Source organism: Oncorhynchus gorbuscha, linkage group LG18 (genome assembly GCF_021184085.1).
Source record: "Oncorhynchus gorbuscha isolate QuinsamMale2020 ecotype Even-year linkage group LG18, OgorEven_v1.0, whole genome shotgun sequence".
Lineage (NCBI taxonomy): Eukaryota > Metazoa > Chordata > Actinopteri > Salmoniformes > Salmonidae > Oncorhynchus > Oncorhynchus gorbuscha.
In genome coordinates this window covers 65,288,716-65,306,976 of record NC_060190.1, presented here as the reverse complement: position 1 = coordinate 65,306,976, position 18,261 = coordinate 65,288,716, and the positions used below count along the sequence as shown (strand labels likewise).

Here is an 18,261-nt window from a genome sequence, read left to right as displayed (position 1 = left end):
CTGCTCCCTTTCATCTACACTGATTGAAGTGAATGTAACCAGTGACATCAATGAGGGAGCATAGCTTCTACCTGGATTCACCTGGTCAGTCTGTCATAGAAAGAGCAGGTGTTCATAATGTTTTGTATGCTCAGTGTATAGCAAAGGCTTGATCTACTGAGCAATGTGTCCTCAATACTGGGGTTGCTAGATTTGTGATCGGATATGAGATTCTACAATCAGTGTGCAAGTTTATCTAACTGTATTTCACGGGACGTGGGGACAATACAAAAGAATCCATTACATCTGCGTTTCATGCCATTGAAAGGTGGAAATATCCTGAATGTGATAGAGCATGTGAAGTACCCAATTACAGTGCTATTCTATCCTCATCCAGGCCTATGACCCTCAGATATGACACATATTTCATCAACAGATTCTCCACAGCCGGATGGATCCCAAACGGATGTTAAAAAACAAATGCATCCTAGCAGTTTGAAATGTCTGGATAGGTGAAAAAGGGCATATCAGCTCGGCACAGCGGCACAGCTAGAAAATGAACAGCCTCAGCTCTTTGAAGTCTAGACCACTCATACTGTTTTCATTCACAATGCCAGTCTACCAAATAAATAAACCTTGGTTGAGTGAATTATCTCACACCGTCACACGATGAATCAGGTGGCAGAGAAAGTAATGACGGCCATTCAAATGAGATAAAATACATTGTCGTCTCCTGAAATGAGACGGAATGAGATGTTCGGTATCCTCGGACAAAATAATGTAATTTCATTTTCTGCACCTCAGCAGTAAAGTGTTCACACTTCAAACGAAGGCCGAACACTCCGGGGCCTGCAAGGCTCTAAGAATAAAAGTATTGAGGAGATGCTAGCTAGGAGTTATGGATCATTATTCAAGTAGTTAAGTGGAGATGGGGAAGCAAATCTACACTCGCCTGGGTCGTTCTTTGTGTTTCTGTCGACCAGTTTATTAGTGCATTATGTGAAGGCCCTGATCATCCTCCCAGACTCACGCATGCACATACAGACACACACACACACCTCAGCTCAAACTGAATTGGTCCACTCACACTGACAGCGTCGTGAAGAAGGCGCAGCAGCGCCTCTTCAACCTCAGGAGGCTGAAGAAATTCGGCTTGTCACCAAAAGCACTCACAAACTTCTACAGATGCACAATCGAGAGCATCCTGGCGGGCTGTATCACCGCCTGGTACGGCAACTGCTCCGCCCTCAACCGTAAGGCTCTCCAGAGGGTAGTGAGGTCTGCACAACGCATCACTGGGGGCAAACTAGCCTGCCCTCCATGGCACCTACACCACCCGATGTTACAGGAAGGCCATAAAGATCATCAAGGACATCAACCACCCGAACCACTGCCTGTTCACCCCGCTATCATCCAGAAGGCGAGGTCAGTACAGGTGCATCAAAGCTGGTACCGAGAGACTGAAAAACAGCTTCTATCTCAAGGCCATCAGACTGTTAAACAGCCACCACTAACATTGAGTGGCTGCTGCCAACACACTGTCATTGACACTGACCCAACTCCAGCCACTTTAATAATGGGAATTGATGGGAAATGATGTAAATATATCACTAGCCACTTTAAACAATGCTACCTTATATAATGTTACTTACCCTACATTATTCATCTCATATGCATACGTATATACTGTACTCTACATCATCGACTGCATCCTTATGTAATACATGTATCACTAGCCACTTTAACTATGCCACTTTGTTTACTTTGTCTACATACTCATCTCATATGTATATACTGTACTCGATACCATCTACTGTATGCTGCTCTGTACCATCACTCATTCATATATCCTTATGTACATATTCTTTATCCTCTTACACTGTGTATAATACAGTAGTTTTGGAATTGTTAGTTAGATTACTTGTTGGTTATCACTGCATTGTCGGAACTAGAAGCACATCTGCTAACCATGTGTATGTGACAAATAAAATTTGATTTGATTTGATTTCTAGAAGCTGCAGAAAGTCTGCCTCCCAATTCAAACCCTACTGGATCAATATCCCAGCCACTCAAATAATCTTCTACCAGGCCCATGGCTCAATAATAAATTAAAGTAATGACAGTGACAAAAACTTTGTAATGGAATGCTTCAAATTGGCACCTTACCCCTCCGCCTAATAAAACTACAAAACAAATGTTTTGTAGCGGCCATATAAAATTCACTGTGGTTTTAAATCGGCACAGCCCATCACATAGAATAAAATCTCCCTAAAATGTGTTAATTAACTGGAATACTTTTCATGAGTATTGCTCATAATCAGACTCCTGTGAGCTACTGGAAGTGAAAGGGACGGCTAGGGATTAATGGGATTAATAGCATCACTATTCACTTCTAATCCTACCAGAGCTCCTGCTGCTTTTTCACTTCTGTGTTTATCCTGTAGTGAATTTCTGGGCACTCTGTTTTTGCTTCCACTATACACTCCCTTCATTGCCAAACAGACAGACCCTGACCCCAGACATCAGAGTAGGGGGAGAGAGGGGAGATTAAGGATGTGCAAGGTCTGCAGAACAACCCTCCCCCAATGACAACTCACCGTCCGATCAATACTGTAATCACTTCCTGGTGTCCCATCTAACAGCCTGCCCATGGTGGGCTAGCGATCAATTATTCATGTAAGATGGTCTCAAAGCCTTTAGCTAATACAAGGAAACCTCTCCCGTTTGGACAGAGTGACCATAACATACAAGCTGACAGTGAAGGGTGTTTGGGTGGCAGCAGTGCTCTGTTTGAGGTCTCTGACCAGTCCCAGTCCCTCTGTATTCAGTCTGTACTGCCGCAGTCAGACGTACTGCTCCTACGTTTATTCTATTGTTTACAATACAGTATTTTGACCTTTTGACCTTATTACTTTTCCGTATCATGATGAGCTCTCTGTCCGCCATCATCAGATCAGAGCAGCAACCTAAGGAAACCCCACTGACACCTCCACCACAGTAAGGCAATGTAACGTTCCGCTACATGGACTCACAGTCCCCACACCCACAGAAAAGCATTGGATTAGTCACCCAGCCACAGCACAGCACAGCAAGCAGGACATAAATAATACATCTGTGCAAATGACAAATGAGGCAATAAATTATGGGATAGCATTCAAAGAGAAACGATTCAAAATCCTTCCAAATAAATGTTCTGCCTTTTAGTGGAATTTGCCTTGAGATATTAGCACTTAAATGTGCAGTTTTCCTCAGATTTACACAGTCAAACCGAAAGCTTTGACTGCATATAGATTGTAGAAATTATAAAGAAATCTTTGATGAAAGAAAGTACTGTTTATTTCACGTAATTTTCTAATGACGAATTCTGTTCTTCAGCTCTTTATGAACCTGAACTAGATGGGTATATAGATTTCATCATTATGACACACTACTTCCTAACAGTGGCGTTGTTCCATGGATTCCAAGGGAAGCCAGGCTTCCCCAAAACGTTCAAGGGGGCCGAATACTTTCGCAAGGCACTGTAATGTTGTTGGGTCTGTAACCATGAGGAGGGGATACTATATAATGTTGTTGGGTCTGTAACCATGAGGAGGGGATACTATATAATGTTGTTGGGTCTGTAACCATGAGGAGGGGATACTATATAATGTTGTTGGGTCTCTAACCATGAGGGGATACTATATAATGTTGTTGGGTCTGTAACCATGAGGAGGGGATACTATGTAATGTTGTTGGGTCTGTAACCATGAGGAGGGGATACTATATAATGTTGTTGGGTCTGTAACCATGAGGAGGGGATACTATATAATGTTGTTGGGTCTGTAACCATGAGGAGGGGATACTATATAATGTTGTTGGGTCTCTAACCATGAGGGGATACTGTATAATGTTGTTGGGTCTGTAACCATGAGGAGGGGATACTATGTAATGTTGTTGGGTCTGTAACCATGAGGAGGGGATACTATATAATGTTGTTGGGTCTCTAACCATGAGGAGGGGATACTATATAATGTTGTTGGGTCTGTAACCATGAGGAGGGGATACTATATAATGTTGTTGGGTCTGTAACCATGAGGAGGGGATACTATATAATGTTGTTGGGTCTGTAACCATGAGGAGGGGATACTATGTAATGTTGTTGGGTCTGTAACCATGAGGAGGGGATACTATATAATGTTGTTGGGTCTGTAACCATGAGGAGGGGATACTATATAATGTTGTTGGGTCTCTAACCATGAGGGGATACTATATAATGTTGTTGGGTCTGTAACCATGAGGAGGGGATACTATGTAATGTTGTTGGGTCTGTAACCATGAGGAGATACTATATAATGTTGTTGGGTCTGTAACCATGAGGGGATACTATATAATGTTGTTGGGTCTGTAACCATGAGGGGATACTATATAATGTTGTTGGGTCTGCAACCATGAGGAGGGGATACTATATAATGTTGTTGGGTCTGTAACCATGAGGAGATACTATATAATGTTGTTGGGTCTGGAACCATGCGGAGGGGATACTATATAATGTTGTTGGGTCTGTAACCATGAGGAGGGGGTACTATATAATGTTGTTGGGTCTGTAACCATGAGGAGATACTATATAATGTTGTTGGGTCTGTAACCATGAGGAGGGGGTACTATATAATGTTGTTGGGTCTGTAACCATGAGGAGGGGATACTATATAATGTTGTTGGGTCTGTAACCATGAGGAGGGGATACTATATAATGTTGTTGGGTCTGTAAGCATGAGGAGATACTATATAATGTTGTTGGGTCTGTAACCATGAGGAGGGGATACTATATAATGTTGTTGGGTCTATAACCATGAGGAGATACTATATAATGTTGTTGGGTCTGTAAACATGAGGAAGGGATACTATATAATGTTGTTGGGTCTGTAACCATGAGGAGGGGATAGTATATAATGTTGTTGGGTCTGTAACCATGAGGAGATACTATATAATGTTGTTGGGTCTGTAACCATGAGGGGATACTATATAATGTTGTTGGGTCTGTAACCAGGAGGAGGGGATACTATATAATGTTGTTGGGTCTGTAACCATGAGGGGATACTATATAATGTTGTTGGGTCTGTAACCATGAGGGGATACTATATAATGTTGTTGGGTCTGTAACCATGAGGAGGGATACTATATAATGTTGTTGGGTCTGTAACCATGAGGAGGAGATACTATATAAGGAGGGGATACTATATAATGTTGTTGGGTCTGTAACCATGAGGAGGGGATACTATATAATGTTGTTGGGTCTGTAACCATGAGGAGGGGATACTATATAATGTTGTTGGGTCTGTAACCATGAGGAGGGGATACTATATAATGTTGTTGGATCTGTAACCATGAGGAGGGGATAGTATATAATGTTGTTGGGTCTGTAACCATGAGGAGGGATACTATATAATGTTGTTGGGTCTGTAACCATGAGGAGGAGATACTATATAATGTTGTTGGGTCTGTAACCATGAGGAGGGGATACTATATAATGTTGTTGGGTCTGTAACCATGAGGAGGGGATACTATATAATGTTGTTGGGTCTGTAACCATGAGGAGGGGATACTATATAATGTTGTTGGGTCTGTAACCATGAGGGGATACTATATAATGTTGTTGGGTCTGTAACCATGAGGGGATACTATATAATGTTGTTGGGTCTGTAACCATGAGGAGGTACTATATAATGTTGTTGGGTCTGTAACCATGAGGAGATACTATATAATGTTGTTGGGTCTGTAACCATGAGGAGATACTATATAATGTTGTTGGGTCTGGAACCATGCGGAGGGGATACTATATAATGTTGTTGGGTCTGTAACCATGAGGAGGGGATACTATATAATGTTGTTGGGTCTGTAACCATGAGGAGATACTATATAATGTTGTTGGGTCTGTAACCATGAGGAGGGGGTACTATATAATGTTGTTGGGTCTGTAACCATGAGGAGGGGATACTATATAATGTTGTTGGGTCTGTAACCATGAGGAGGGGATACTATATAATGTTGTTGGGTCTGTAACCATGAGGAGGGGATACTATATAATGTTGTTGGGTCTGTAACCATGAGGGGATACTATATAATGTTGTTGGGTCTGTAACCATGAGGAGGGGATACTATATAATGTTGTTGGGTCTGTAACCATGAGGAGGGGATACTATATAATGTTGTTGGGTCTGTAACCATGAGGAGGGGATACTATATAATGTTGTGGGTCTGTAACCATGAGGAGATACTATATAATGTTGTTGGGTCTGTAACCATGAGGAGGGGATACTATATAATGTTGTTGGGTCTGTAACCATGAGGAGGGGATACTATATAATGTTGTTGGGTCTGTAACCATGAGGAGATACTATATAATGTTGTTGGGTCTGTAACCATGCGGAGGGGATACTATATAATGTTGTTGGGTCTGTAACCATGCGGAGGGGATACTATATAATGTTGTTGGGTCTGTAACCATGAGGAGGGGATACTATATAATGTTGTTGGGTCTGTAACCATGAGGAGGGGATACTATATAATGTTGTTGGGTCTGTAACCATGAGGAGGGGATACTATATAATGTTGTTGGATCTGTAACCATGAGGAGGGGATACTATATAATGTTGTTGGGTCTGTAACCATGAGGAGGGATACTATATAATGTTGTTGGGTCTGTAACCATGAGGAGGAGATACTATATAATGTTGTTGGGTCTGTAACCATGAGGAGGGGATACTATATAATGTTGTTGGGTCTGTAACCATGAGGAGGGGATACTATATAATGTTGTTGGGTCTGTAACCATGAGGAGGGGATACTATATAATGTTGTTGGGTCTGTAACCATGAGGGGATACTATATAATGTTGTTGGGTCTGTAACCATGAGGGGATACTATATAATGTTGTTGGGTCTGTAACCATGAGGAGGGGATACTATATAATGTTGTTGGGTCTGTAACCATGAGGAGATACTATATAATGTTGTTGGGTCTGTAACCATGAGGAGGGGATACTATATAATGTTGTTGGGTCTGTAACCATGAGGAGGGGATACTATATAATGTTGTTGGGTCTGTAACCATGAGGAGATACTATATAATGTTGTTGGGTCTGTAACCATGAGGAGGGGGTACTATATAATGTTGTTGGGTCTGTAACCATGAGGAGGGGATACTATATAATGTTGTTGGGTCTGTAACCATGAGGAGGGGATACTATATAATGTTGTTGGGTCTGTAACCATGAGGAGGGGATACTATATAATGTTGTTGGGTCTGTAACCATGAGGGGATACTATATAATGTTGTTGGGTCTGTAACCATGAGGAGGGGATACTATATAATGTTGTTGGGTCTGTAACCATGAGGAGATACTATATAATGTTGTTGGGTCTGGAACCATGCGGAGGGGATACTATATAATGTTGTTGGGTCTGTAACCATGAGGAGATACTATATAATGTTGTTGGGTCTGTAACCATGAGGAGGGGGTACTATATAATGTTGTTGGGTCTGTAACCATGAGGAGGGGATACTATATAATGTTGTTGGGTCTGTAACCATGAGGAGATACTATATAATGTTGTTGGGTCTGTAACCATGCGGAGGGGATACTATATAATGTTGTTGGGTCTGTAACCATGAGGAGGGGATACTATATAATGTTGTTGGGTCTGTAACCATGAGGAGATACTATATAATGGTGTTGGGTCTGTAACCATGAGGGGATAGTATATAATGTTGTTGGGTCTGTAACCATGAGGAGGGATACTATATAATGTTGTTGGGTCTGTAACCATGAGGAGGGATACTATATAATGTTGTTGGGTCTGTAACCATGAGGAGGGGATACTATATAATGTTGTTGGGTCTGTAACCATGAGGAGGGGATCCTATATAATGTTGTTGGGTCTGTAACCAGGAGGAGGGGATACTATATAATGTTGTTGGGTCTGTAAACATGAGGGGATACTATATAATGTTGTTGGGTCTGTAACCATGAGGGGATACTATATAATGTTGTTGGGTCTGTAACCATGAGGAGGGGATACTATATAATGTTGTTGGGTCTGTAACCAGGAGGAGGGGATACTATATAATGTTGTTGGGTCTGTAAACATGAGGGGATACTATATAATGTTGTTGGGTCTGTAACCATGCGGAGGGGATACTATATAATGTTGTTGGGTCTGTAACCATGAGGAGGGGATACTATATAATGTTGTTGGGTCTGTAACCATGCGGAGGGGATACTATATAATGTTGTTGGGTCTGTAACCATGAGGAGGGGATACTATATAATGTTGTTGGGTCTGTAACCATGAGGAGATACTATATAATGGTGTTGGGTCTGTAACCATGAGGGGATAGTATATAATGTTGTTGGGTCTGTAACCATGAGGAGGGATACTATATAATGTTGTTGGGTCTGTAACCATGAGGAGGGATACTATATAATGTTGTTGGGTCTGTAACCATGAGGAGGGGATACTATATAATGTTGTTGGGTCTGTAACCATGAGGAGGGGATCCTATATAATGTTGTTGGGTCTGTAACCAGGAGGAGGGGATACTATATAATGTTGTTGGGTCTGTAAACATGAGGGGATACTATATAATGTTGTTGGGTCTGTAACCATGAGGGGATACTATATAATGTTGTTGGGTCTGTAACCATGAGGAGGGGATACTATATAATGTTGTTGGGTCTGTAACCAGGAGGAGGGGATACTATATAATGTTGTTGGGTCTGTAAACATGAGGGGATACTATATAATGTTGTTGGGTCTGTAACCATGAGGAGGGGATACTATATAATGTTGTTGGGTCTGTAACCAGGAGGAGGGGATACTATATAATGTTGTTGGGTCTGTAAACATGAGGGGATACTATATAATGTTGTTGGGTCTGTAAACATGAGGAGGGGATACTATATAATGTTGTTGGGTCTGTAAACATGAGGGGATACTATATAATGTTGTTGGGTCTGTAACCATGAGGAGGGGATACTATATAATGTTGTTGGGTCTGTAAACATGAGGGGATACTATATAATGTTGTTGGGTCTCTAACCATGAGGAGGGGATACTATATAATGTTGTTGGGTCTGTAAACATGAGGGGATACTATATAATGTTGTTGGGTCTGTAAACATGAGGAGGGGGTACTATATAATGTTGTTGGGTCTGTAAACATGAGGGGATACTATATAATGTTGTTGGGTCTGTAACCATGAGGAGGGGATACTATATAATGTTGTTGGGTCTGTAAACATGAGGGGATACTATATAATGTTGTTGGGTCTGTAAACATGAGGAGGGGGTACTATATAATGTTGTTGGGTCTGTAAACATGAGGAGATACTATATAATGTTGTTGGGTCTGTAACCATGAGGAGGGGGTACTATATAATGTTGTTGGGTCTGTAACCATGAGGAGGGGGTACTATATAATGTTGTTGGGTAGGTAACCATGAGGAGATACTATATAATGTTGTTGGGTCTGTAAACATGAGGGGATACTATATAATGTTGTTGGGTCTGTAAACATGAGGGGATACTATATAATGTTGTTGGGTCTGTAAACATGAGGAGGGGATACTATATAATGTTGTTGGGTCTGTAAACATGAGGGGATACTATATAATGTTGTTGGGTCTGTAACCATGAGGAGGGGGTACTATATAATGTTGTTGGGTCTGTAACCATGAGGAGGGGGTACTATATAATGTTGTTGGGTCTGTAACCGTGAGGAGGGGATGATTTAATGTTGCTGGCTCTATAACCATGTTCGCCAGTGAAAGTTCAGTAATAAACTCATGTAATTCCAGTTGATATTGCGAGGGTTGTTTTGTTTTCATAATGCGATGTGTGTCTAGGTATATTGTCTATAAAAGTGGATCCTTGTGATTGTATTTTCCTTCCTTTGTAGTCCACATAGGCCTAATAAAATACTTCAAATGGTAGGCTAAGAGCGTCTCTCTCACTCTCTCTCAACGTCCTGCTGAATTTATCTGAACTAACATCTATCTGAACTTCTGTCGGTGTCTGTTTTGAAAGTGCTGAACGAAGGCCTAACTGGTCGCAGCTCATTTGCTTGCACCTGCTTATACACTTATACTTAGAGCTAGGGACTTTTCTAACACTTTCAGAGGTCTCAAAACACTTAGTTTAATGTCGTATAGAAATGGTCTTATTTCTTTTTAAACAACCTTTATTAAGAGCTGTCATTTTATTGTGAGGAACTGCAGTTTCATCAGACATGTTTTCTGTTTTGTGCTCTGTTATGTGAGTGACAAGGCCCAGCCCGGTGGAGACACAATTTTCAGCAAAATCATTCTCAAGAGATCCCTGAAAAAAATTATACTTGAAGATGAAGTCATACAATCAAAATCTTGATACCCAGGTGCGTGTAATGATATAAGAATAAACATTATGAATTTACCGAACATGAATGTAATAATTTGTGTATGGTTCAAAAGTCTAAACTCATGTTGTCGATGGTTATTATGAAGGAGAATGTGGTTCTTATTGAGTTACACAAATCCATAAGGAGTCACTAGAAACCATATATATTTAAGCAAGTCAGCCATATCAGCTATGCTTTTAAAAAGGCAGTAAATGAGCCTGAATGAACTGTTTCTCTGCCAGACAAGGCTCTGCTGATAGCCAGGTGTAGCAGTGGTAAAGATTCACTCCATGTGGTTTAAAGGAAAGCTCTGCTGTCAGGCCAGCTTTCTGCCGATCTACCATTCCAGTGTTTAATTGCTATATTGTAATTACTTGGCCACCATGGCCTATTTATTTCCTTAACTTACCTCATTTGCACTCACTGTATATAGACTTTTTGTTTTCTTTTGTTCTACTGTATTATTGACTGTATGTTTTGTTTATTCCATGTGTAACTCTGTGTTGTTGTATGTGTCGAATTGCTACGCTTTATCTTGGCCAGGTCGCAGTTGCAAATGAGAACTTGTTCTCAACTAGCTTACCTGGTTAAATAAAGGTGAAATATATATATATATTTTAAATGTAGACCCTAACATTTTGTGGGCACCATTTGTCACCGTTATAGTGCAATTAATGTATTGTTTAGTGTTGTGTTGTGGCTTTGCTGGCATGCACCTCATAAAAATGTTTAGAGTTTTCCCCACCAAGATTGACATGCTAAACTAGCCACTGCTCCAGAGTTGCTTTTTTCTTTCTGCGGCTCTTTAAGGTTCCACGGGGTGCCAGAACAGCCCAGTCTGGTTCTGCCACAGAACCAATTAGGCTGAGGTCAGCTGTAGCCTGCTGCTGAAACACTGTCAGCTAGCTGGACTTTCGGTTCAGACTTATCCCGAGATTGACAGCTAATACAGAAGGAAGGAGAGAGAGGGGAGATGGGGGAGATAGAGGTGGGGAGAGACTGATTTAATATTCCACCTGAGTGCTTACTGCTGCTCTACTGTTTGGACGGACGGACGGACGGACGGACAGACACGCAGGCAGGCAGGCAGGCAGGCAGGCAGGCAGGCAGGCAGGCAGGCAGGCAGGCAGGCAGGCAGGCAGGCAGGCAGGCAGGCAGACAGACAGACAGACAGACAGACAGACAGACAGACAGACAGACAGACAGACAGACAGACAGACAGACAGACAGACAGACAGACAGACAGACAGACAGACAAGCATGCAGACAGGCAAGCATGCAGACAAGCACACAGACAGACAGACAGACAGACAGACAGACAGACAGACAGACAGACAGACAGACAGACAGACAGACAGACAGACAGACAGGCAGGCAGGCAGGCAGGCAGGCAGGCAGGCAGGCAGACAGACAGACAGGCAAGCATGCAGACAAGCAGACAGACAGACAGACAAGCATGCAGACAAGCAAACATGCAGACAGGCAAGCATGCAGACAGACAGACAGACAGACAGACAGACAGGCAGGCAGGCAGGCAGGCAGGCAGGCAGGCAGGCAGGCAGGCAGGCAGGCAGGCAGGCAGGCAGGCAGGCAGGCAGGCAGGCAGGCAGGCAGGCAGGCAGGCAGGCAGGCAGGCAGGCAGGCAGGCAGGCAGGCAGACAGACAGACAGACAGACAGACAGACAGACAGACAGACAGACAGACAGACAGACAGACAGACAGACAGACAGACAGACAGACAGACAGACAGACAGACAGACAGACAGACAGACAGACAGACAGACAGACAGACAGACAGACAGACAGACAGACAGACAGACAGACAGACAGACAGACAGGACAGACAGACAGACAGACAGACAGACAGACAGACAGACAGACAGACAGACAGACAGACAGACAGACAGACAGACAGACAGACAGACAGACAGACAGACAGACAGACAGGCACTGCTCCTGAGTAGGCATCATGGAAATTTTTTCTCACCTTTTATTTTGGGAGGTTCTCTGGGCAAAGTCATACACTACGGATATAAGGCTGTAATTACTGTGATCGTGTACTCTGATCAAACAGAGCATTGTGCAGCACAGTTCAGAAAGGTCCTACTGTGCTCATACCCATAGTAAATCAGGGAATGTAGAAGAGAGACACACCCAGTGAGACAGACTGATGTGTAGGCTTAGCCTACCACTACACACTGTCCTGTAAGGAATCTCCTGGAGAGGATACAAGACTCATCGCTATGGCAGCAAGCAGCTGTCAGTCGAAGAGGGGCAGCCTATACTGTAGCTACTCTACTGTGACAGGGCAGAAAAGGGCCTCATGGAGAGGCTCAGGTGACAGGACAGACCCACAAGGGAAGAAAGGGGTTCAGGTAAAGTTAATGGGTCTACTGGACACAGAGCCATGGCAACAGGTAGATACTTAGTCAACTTGGCAGTTAAGGATGATTCAGTTAACATTAAACTACAACCAACTTTTAGAAGTACAACTTCTCACAGAGATAATCAGCAGTCCATTCATGGCAGAGGCTACTGCTCATCCATCACCCTACAGTGTTCTATTGTTGAGCTGCAGAAAAACTGACTGCGGGCTAACTATCTTTCACTCCGGCTTGCATACAAATGGGCTGAGGAGAAGGCAATGGCCTTTTGCTGAATTACATTCTCTTTAATCAATGACACCGCAGCGTCTCAGGAAAATATCTTAGGGACAATGGCGAGGGGACTCTATATCCATCAAGTGTGTGATGTGACTAAAGGATGAGCCAAATGCATCACTATGTCAAGTCTCGGAGAACATCCATAAAAACAAGAAAGGGAACAAGGTGATAAAAGGGGAAATAAAAAGTGTAAAGAGGAATTATCAAACGATCCAAGGCAAACCGGAGGATTCAAGCAGATTGTTTTATTACTTCTCCCTACAGCCAGACGGATTCTTTCTACAGAAATTCATCACATATTATACATAAAGAGTCCCCTCGGATGAAGAAAGGACATCATTATGTTCTGGAAAGAAGTCTTTAGGAAAGACAATGGAAGGCATTGTGATTGAAGCAAACATTTTATTTCTAAACATCCTGAAGATTGAGAGAGATACAAACAATCTATTGCTTTATCACAGAGTTAGGGCCAGATTGTGTTGCCAGATTGGAGACAATGATATTGGGGCCTTGGTTTATGCATACTGTAATTAGTGAGCGAGCCGCGGCAGAGCCAGTCACATTATCTGCAGTGCTGATGTTGTCACTAATGATTTTGAACAGCTCAATTTGATCAGGAGCTTCAGAGAGACTGAGAGACCAATGCATTATTTATGCTCCTCTTCCAACGAGGTGGCATTCAATTATTCAAATGTCGACATTTGGGGACGATTCCGTTTTGTTTGACTTTTGTCTCTCCCAGGTCCTGCATAGAGTCAGTAAGCTCATAGCTGCCCTGTCAGTGTCTGTTCCCCGGGAGAAGCTACATCCTCTCCAGGGAAAGGAAACACAAAGTGAAAGAGTAGAACAAAAGCCCCAGGACTAAAATAAATATTAGTTTGCTTTCTTGCTTGGAGGGAAATGGTCTAGCATAGTATCAGTTGAAATACTTTTTAATGAGATTGGAGTGAATGAACTATTAATACTCTAGTCAAGTCTAAACAGCCCAAGTATGAGTCATCATAACATTAATTCCCTGAATTGCTGTGAAAACATTCCTTCCTCCCCACATGATTTCAGCAGACTCATACAGCAAAGAGGCTTGTTTGCCCTTTTGATTCTTGACCTGATTTTAAAGGTGGTGAATGATCAGCGGTTAGAGGTTAGAGGTTAGACATCAGGGGTTGTACCTGTGCGTCCAAGAGTAGGTGCCTCATCAGGGCCATGGACTCCTTCAAGGTGTCTCTCTCTTCAGGCATGAAGGCCTCGTTCTCCCGGGACAGTGTGCCGGGCCTGGTCATCATGAAGTGGGCTATCTGGTCATTCAGACTGTTCAGAGACTGGACCGCTAGGAGAGAGAGATGGAGCGAAAGAGAGGGAAATAGAGAGAGAGGAGAGGGAGGTAAAGGAGAGAGAGAAACAAAAAACTCAGGTTCATGCATATTCAATTTGACTCACACCAGTGTTGTGTTTTAGACCACTTAAACTGAGACCGATTCAAGACCAAGACCGGAGTAAATCAAGTCCGAGTCAAGACCAAGACCGGGAGGAGGACAAGGGGTCTGACACCGAGTTAAGACCAGGACCGGGAGGAGGACAAGGGGTCTGACACCGAGTTAAGACCGAGACTGGGAGGAGGACAAGGGGTCTGACACCGAGTTAAGACCAGGACCGGGAGGAGGACAAGGGGTCTGACACCGAGTTAAGACCGAGACTGGGAGGAGGACAAGGGGTCTGACACCGAGTTAAGACCGAGACCGGGAGGAGGACATGGGGTCTGACACCGAGTCAAGACCGAGACCGGGAGGAGGACAAGGGGTCTGACACCGAGTTAAGACCGAGACCGGGAGGAGGACAAGGGGTCTGACACCGAGTTAAGACCGAGACCGGGAGGAGGACAAGGGGTCTGACACCGAGTTAAGACTGAGACCGGGAGGAGGACAAGGGATCTGACACCGAGGCAAGACCGAGACCAGAAAAATGTGAGTCCAATTCAAGACCATGGTTGTTATTTTTTTATTTCACTTTTATTTAACCAGGTAAGCTAGTTGAGAACAAGTTCTCATTTACAACTGCGACCTGGCCAAGATAGAGCAAAGCAGTGCGACACAAACAACAACACAGAGTTACACATGGAATAAACAAGCGTACAGTCAATAACACAATAGAAAAAAAAGTCTATATACAGTGTGTGCAAATGGAGTGAGGAGGTAGACATTTTGTTAAATCACCACCATAATAAGAGTTCAAAATATCCAGTATTTCTGTGTTCATGGAACAGTATTGCCTCCGTCCCTCTCCTTGCCCCGAACCAGGGACCCTCTGCACATATTGACAACAGTCACCCTCGAAGCACCGTTACCCATCGCTCCACAAAAGCTGCAGCCCTTGCAGAGCAAGGGAAACAACTATTTTCAAGGTCTCAGAGCAAGTGATGTCACCGATTGAACCGCTATTAGCGCGCACCCCACTAACTAGCTAGCAATTTCACACCATTCACATTCATATTTCAGAACAATATAGATTCTTTAGACATTGAAAATAGTGGAAAAATTCATGCTGAGGGAAAATAGAGCCACTCTACAAATGATTACTAACCCAAACACAGTGGGGAACAATGGGCCTTCTACACCTTCAGAGAAGGGCTAAGGATTTATAAATTAATGATTTGAATAATAATGATAATGATATGATTATTTTCAATGATGTTCTAATTTAATCTTGTCAGTTTTGTTGATAAGGAAAGGGTTAACAATGATCCAATCATGATTTGTCTTTGCTGGTCTCTGGGGAGATAAATCTAGCTAGCTAAATCAGCCATTGGGTAGGCCATCAGAAGCTAGATAAAGGCATATTCCATTCACCCAATCACATTTTGATTTAATGGGTGGGACCGTTTTTACAAAAACGTATGGAATATTCTTCCTTCTTGAAGGCCAACAGGTCACTGCGAAATATGGAGCAGTAGCTTTCCCACGGTCTAGCTAGCTAGCTTTGTTGTCCGCTAGTTTGCAGTGGCTGCAGCAGGTGTTATCAAAGAAGATGTTGCTGCTAATTTGTTAGCTTCTCCCATTTCAAGAATAAGACTTAAATGTAAATGTAAATAAGTTTCAACAAGAAGTTAAGTTTCAAACGATCATCATCTGGTAAGTGGAACTGTGTTTTTTATTGCAGCACGCTTGCTCTTGTTAGCCATTTCTTTGAAAATAACTTACATGAATGAAACCACACAGGCCAGCCATCATTCGATCTGAACCGTGTGTTTACAGGCAGTTAGAAAAGTGTGACTTTAGATCATTAGAACGCATTCTCTAAAAGCCACAAAATACACCCGCATGGATTTCTGCAAATATGTAAACACCACGGAGTCCTCTTACATTTGGAAACTTTACTGTCCTATTGATCAAACAACCATGAAAAGATAGGCTCTCTCACCCTCAGATATGTACATAAATAAGATGAACAACTAAAGCTATCCAGAGCAAGATGAGCTCGAATCAAACAAAGGAACATTCGATAAACCCTCTCAAACTTTTTCACTAGTTGGCCGTCAAAATTGATAACGGGGAATTGTAGGCTCCTCATCCTTCTGCAGCTTGCCTGCCAATGCATGCTTATCCCAACCAAGCACCCAAGCTAATTGGCTGAAGTAGGCTAGCTTGCTAGCTAGCTACTTCCAGACACAAGTGAGAGAACACCTCACTCTGACCATTTTACTTGAAGTATCAGAGCTGGGTAGGCTTTTTACATGTAATCTATCAATCAAATGTATTTATAAAGCCCTACTTACATCAGCTGATGTCACAAAGTGCTGTACAGAAACCCAGCCTAAAACCCCAAACAGCAAGCAATGCAGGTGTAGAAGCACGGTGGCGAGGAAAAACTCCCAAGAAAGGCCAGAACATAGGAATAAACCTAGAGAGGAACCAGGCTGAGGGGTGGCCAGTCCTCTTCTGGCTGTGCTGGGTGGAGATTATAACAGAACATGGCCAAGATGTTCAAATGTTCATAGATGACCAGCAGGGCCAAATAATAATCTAGACTAACTAGTACTTTTTTGTCCATGTTTACTTACACCAGTCATATTAGCGGGTGTTGGTCATTCGTAAATTCATCAGTTGTGCTCGTCACTCTCAGACGAGAGTGCTCTGAAATCGGAGTAGATAGCCAGAGTGAATTTGTGAATGCAAGAGATATGCTAACTGAATAACAGTCGTTCAAGTTCTTGCTAACTAACCAAATGACACCTGCAACTCTAGCTGTCTATAACCACCGAAAAATGAGGGGGAAAAGTAATTCACTCAACCACTCCTCCAATGGCATAACATGAGATCCTTCTAGCAGCTAGCTAGCTAACATTAGGCTCTGTGTTTTTAGCTTGCTACATAAGTAGATATGATAGCCTATTAGCCACATTATGACTGACTTGGGATCATTACCCTTGATAGTTTGATTGTTTTCCCAGCCTTAATTACATTCATCCATTTTTGTCCAGAATATCGAGTCATTGAAACTGAAACGGTGCATCCCAATGGAGGCAGCAAGCGATGTACCAGGCCAGCTGGGATTTACAACCTGACAACAAATTGGTGAATTATATTAGTAAAGCATTGAACTACCATCATTTTGCTGGACCACAGGAAGAGTAGCTGCTGCTTTGGCACCATAATAAATACAAATAGCATCCATATTTTCTGCCAACAATGCCTTAGGTGTTGGAAAGTGCAGTCAAATGGAAAGTTGAGTCGATGATAACCTATTTTTAAAACCTCTTATTATGTTGGTTTTGTAGCATAAACTGGGATTTATTTGTATTTTTGACTGATATTATGATTGTCTGTTTGTTTCATATCTGCAAAGTTCCACTTTAAGCTTTAGGTCACCAGTTACTTTGTGTGCTAAAGATGAATTTGTTTTCTTCTATGGGAAGTAATTGTTGTACATTTCGATTGGGAAATGCTTAATGGTTGTGTTTTTGTGTTCTTATGATTGGGACCTACTGGCTTATTATGTCAGAGTTTAAGGCCTGCTTATCCTTCAACATGATGCTGTGTGTGACTGCTGTCTTTCCATCTGCTCTATGCGGGGGTGTAGTGGTGCTTCAACATGATGCTGTGTGTGACTGCTATCTTTCCATCTGCTCTATGCGGGGGTGTAGTGGTGCTTCAACATGATGCTGTGTGTGACTGCTGTCTTTCCATCTGCTCTATGCGGGGGTGTAATGGTG

General features: G+C 42.6%; 1 protein-coding gene across 3 annotated transcripts in view; it reads right to left on the bottom strand.

The window, feature by feature from the left end:
* Positions 1-18,261, bottom strand: part of LOC124002919 (kazrin-like) — a 295,116-nt gene that overhangs the window by 216,231 nt on the left and 60,624 nt on the right. For all 3 annotated transcript variants that reach the window (XR_006833162.1, XM_046310757.1, XM_046310756.1), the window contains exon 2: positions 14,225-14,382. Coding sequence is in view for 2 of the 3 variants with exons in the window: in XM_046310757.1 (XP_046166713.1) it covers positions 14,225-14,382 (158 nt within the window). In the remaining variant the exon portion in view is untranslated. The remainder of the gene's footprint in view (positions 1-14,224; positions 14,383-18,261) is intronic.